Source organism: Bactrocera latifrons, unplaced genomic scaffold (genome assembly GCF_001853355.1).
Source record: "Bactrocera latifrons isolate USDA-ARS-PBARC rearing strain unplaced genomic scaffold, ASM185335v1 scaffold_47, whole genome shotgun sequence".
NCBI lineage: Eukaryota > Metazoa > Arthropoda > Insecta > Diptera > Tephritidae > Bactrocera > Bactrocera latifrons.
Window position 1 is genome coordinate 712,841 of NW_017537123.1, and position 4,142 is coordinate 716,982.

The 4,142-nt window shown below is 37.7% G+C and overlaps 1 protein-coding gene across 7 annotated transcripts in view; it reads left to right on the forward strand.

Moving 5' to 3' along the window:
- Positions 1-2,682, forward strand: part of LOC108973233 (cAMP-dependent protein kinase type II regulatory subunit) — a 71,480-nt gene extending 68,798 nt beyond the window's left edge. For all 7 annotated transcript variants that reach the window (XM_018940317.1, XM_018940319.1, XM_018940318.1 and 4 more), the window contains one exon: positions 1,177-2,682. In XM_018940317.1, coding sequence (XP_018795862.1) covers positions 1,177-1,307 — 131 coding nt within the window. In that variant the 3' untranslated portion in view covers positions 1,308-2,682. The remainder of the gene's footprint in view (positions 1-1,176) is intronic.
- The last annotated feature ends 1,460 nt before the right edge of the window (positions 2,683-4,142 follow it).

Here is a 4,142-nt window from a genome sequence, read left to right on the forward strand (position 1 = left end):
ATAAAGATATTAAAGTGAAATTTGGCACAAAGGATCGCATTAGGGAGTTTCATATTCGGACGTAATTTTTTTGGAAAAGTGGGCGTGAGCCCGCCCCCTACTAAGTTTTATGTACATATCTCGGAAACTACTACAGCTATGTAAACCAAACTCTACACGGCCGTTTCCTTCAGACATTTCCATATACAGGTCTAAAACGGAAGAAATCGGATAATAACCACGCCCACCTCCCATACAAAGGTTATGTTGAAAATCACTAAAAGTGCGTTAACCGACTAACAGAAAACGTCAGAAACACTAAATTTTACGGAAGAAATGGCAGATGGAAGCTGCACGTAGGCTTTTTTTAAATATTTAAAATGGGTGTGGCGTCGCCCACTTATGGACCAAAAACCATATCTCAGGAAGTACTCAACCGATTTCAATGAAATTCGATATAATACTTTCTTAACACCGTGATGACATGTACGAAATGTGGGTGAAATCGGTTCACAACCACGCCTTCTTCCAATATAACGTTATTTTGAACTCCATCTGATGCCTTCTCTGTATAATATATACATTAGGAATCAATGATGATAGCGGAATAAAACTTTACACAAATACGGTATTTGATGCGAGAGTATAAAATGTTCGGTGACACCCGAGCTTAGCCCTTCCTTACTTGTTTATTATTCATATACATATGTATGCCGTTATAAGTATATTTGCACCGAAACTTCAATTGATCAAACTCAACAGTCATAAAGTGCAAATGCGCCTCGCATATATAAATCCCGTTACAATTGTAAATATGTATGTAAGAACTTTCTAGTGAGGGTGCTGAACTCTTTCTGTGTTTTCACTAATTCTGTAAATGGGAATCTGTTAATTTTGTACTTGATTTTATGTTATATTTTATGATTTTATGATTTTATGAATTTTCTGTTTTGCTTTGGACACTTCCACCTAATCCTACTTCAACGAACTGCAGCATGCGAGTGAAGATTTGTTTGTAACATAAGAATTGTGTGTAATTGGCAACTGAAAACCAGCGGAAAAGTTGTTGTGCATGCGGGCACACTAAAAGCAAATAATAAAACAACAAGAACAAAAAATATTTAAATTAACTTTTGAATTTCGCTAGGCATATTTAAATAACCTCTGCTCACAATTCTCTCTATTCCCATTATTTAGTCTTGGAGGTGCGAGCATTCGAGCGCTTGCTGGGCCCGTGCATGGAGATCATGAAGCGCAACATTGACGACTACGAGACGCAGCTTATCAAAATCTTTGGTACCAAAAACAACATTAGCGATACACGATAAAAAGTCTGAGTTCCAAGCAAACACACACACAGCTAAGCACACACACACTGACCGCCACAAGCGCTCACGTGCGAAGTTCACATACACAACAATAACTACAACTACAACTATGTCACTCTAAAAGCGGTGGCAATATAAATCTACTAATAATATCATTAATAATTTAATTAAAACCCAACTGAAGCTGCAGCAGACGCCATTAGTACGTGTAGTTAGGAATACAGCAACAGCAACAGCAGCGGCAGCATCAACAACACCAGTAACAACATTAAGAGCAGCGCACTAAAATACAATAGTCAATCATTTTAAAAGTCAAAGGAGGGGGGAACCACTAAAGTAACTTCAGAAGCAGAAACAGAATTTACAAATACATCAAGTGTATCAGCAACAACAACTAAAAGAGCATAGCATAATACTAGACTTAAACAAATCCATATTTATTCACAAAACATATGTATTGAATTGTAAGCACAAGAAATATGTTTGAAGCAAGAAAATACTTATGTATCTGTATACTAGTATAGTATGCCTATGTATGTATGTATGTATGTATATACTGAACATGGCGAACGCCAGAGAAGCCAATACATCCTTGCAAAGAGCTTCAGCTAGTCAGGAAATGTAGAAACTCCCGTCCGGAATCGAAGTAGACAGAAAACATCAGTCTTCTTCCAATCAGAGAAGGATTTTCATATAGATTTCTCGGAACTGACACGAGGCTTGCATGTTTCCGAAATCTGACAACAGCATTTCGCGCCGGGATGCACGCGCTCGCCGCCTACATACAAACATACATGCATATGTATATACAAGTATACAAGTGAGGCAGGCGCTTGAAAACTTTTCTTTTGCTTACAAACATACATATACACACTGCTTTTCTGCCATTCTCAAGCAAAAGCTTTGCGAAATAAACACAACAAATACAAGTAAAAACAGTTAATTTAAATGCTTAAACGCTGCTCTCGCAATCAGAGCAAAAAGAAAAAGAAGAAATAGAAGAAAGCCAACATACGAAGTCTCAGCACAGTGAGCCGTCGAGGCGAATATAAACCTTAAAAATAAAAAGTAAATAGTTAAAAGCAACAAAAAGTAAAAACAAAACACAACAAAACCAAACATAAACTTATTTATTAGTGTAATTAAAAGTTTCAGCGATGCAGGCCATTACGAGATTGATAATGAGAGAACTAGAGGCAAAAGAAAGCAAAATATGAAAGATAGAAACATTATAGTGCGAACTGGACACTTCAAAGGTGGTAGTTCATTTGAAATGGACCGAGGTCCTCTACGGTTTGCGAAGATAAACACACGCACACATACATACACAAACATATTTGTTATAAATAAAATAATTTGTATTATTTATTTTTAATTGCCATTAAACAATTAATATGATCTTAACAAAGAAGTTGTAAGCGACGTAAGTAAAATTTAAATAAAAACAAAAATATTAAAAATTAACAAAATTATTCATGGGTAAAATCAACACATAATTGGGATAGAAATACACGCCATTTGTACCGTTATTTTCCGTTATTTCTAACTCAAACACACGAACATAGATGTCTCGGACAAGAAAAGCGAGGTATTCTGAGCCACAAACGAGAAAACAAAATAAAAATAACGGTAGAATCGAGAAGTGCATGTATTTCAATGCAATTCGTTTATTTGCTTCAGTTTTGTTCGTTGCCACCAGAGGCAACTCAGTGCTTTCATACTACCGAGCAACGGTACCAAGTAAAACCCGCCAAGCATCTTGAGAGTTAGATGACATATTAATCCATTAGGTGAGTTGTGCTCAGTAGCGCTTATGGGGAAGGATTTTGACACGAATGTTAAGTCAGTTGGTCGGTCAGTGGCTACCCGATCCCATATATGAGTCTATGTCCCTAAGTTCCGTCAAATTGGCGCTGAGATGTTTAACCACAAACGGCAGCTTCATTTAGGCACCGTCTTGTTATTGCACTTGAACTAATAGTATAGAAACTGGACCGTTATGTGAATTAGTTAGATTAAAACATATCAGCCAACCAGAGGTCATGACCATTTCCTCATCTACGCCGCACCAATATGGTCGCCTGGATGCAGTGGAATGCAGATTAGGACAGGATGCCTCTTGATGTCCCCTATCGAGCGCCTCATAGTGAGGTCCGTATTCTCCCAGTTAAGAAACGTAATGAATTCCTCTCCACTGGGATGCTTTCGCATAAATCACCCCTGCAGTCATCTGCTTGGAGCGGAGCCGCCTCCTAGGAAAATGAAGAGGTCATTCCTCTATTACGCCGACCACACTTCGGACGCAACAAACTTCCGACAAGCACTGACCGACCTCGTCGAAACAGCACGTTTATTCGGCCCTCCGTCAGATGATGTCGACTTGGCTAACCCTTACCATCCTAACGAGGACTAGGTACCCGTTAGAACAACAACAACCACTTCATTTCTATATGGAGTTATACATTTGTTACGAAAAGATAGCTTATGTTGTCGACTCTTCGAGTTACTTGCACCATATACCGTTTTCAGTTTAGATTTTAGAGATTGAAATCGAACAAAGCTGGTTCATCCGTTCCCTGAATCGAATGGATGATTTATGCATATACACTCACACTCATTATGTAGAAATGCGTTATGTAGCGTACAAACATACACAGGAAATCCATTCACACAAATCCAACTGTAATGTAATTAGCTGGTAAGGAAATATTCACATACTTGTAACAATACAATTACCGTTTTACCTTGCACAATCGAAATGAGAGGACTTCATCAGAACCAAGTAGAATAAACCACCAAAAGCGTTAAAAATAAAAAAATTAAATAAAATAAAAT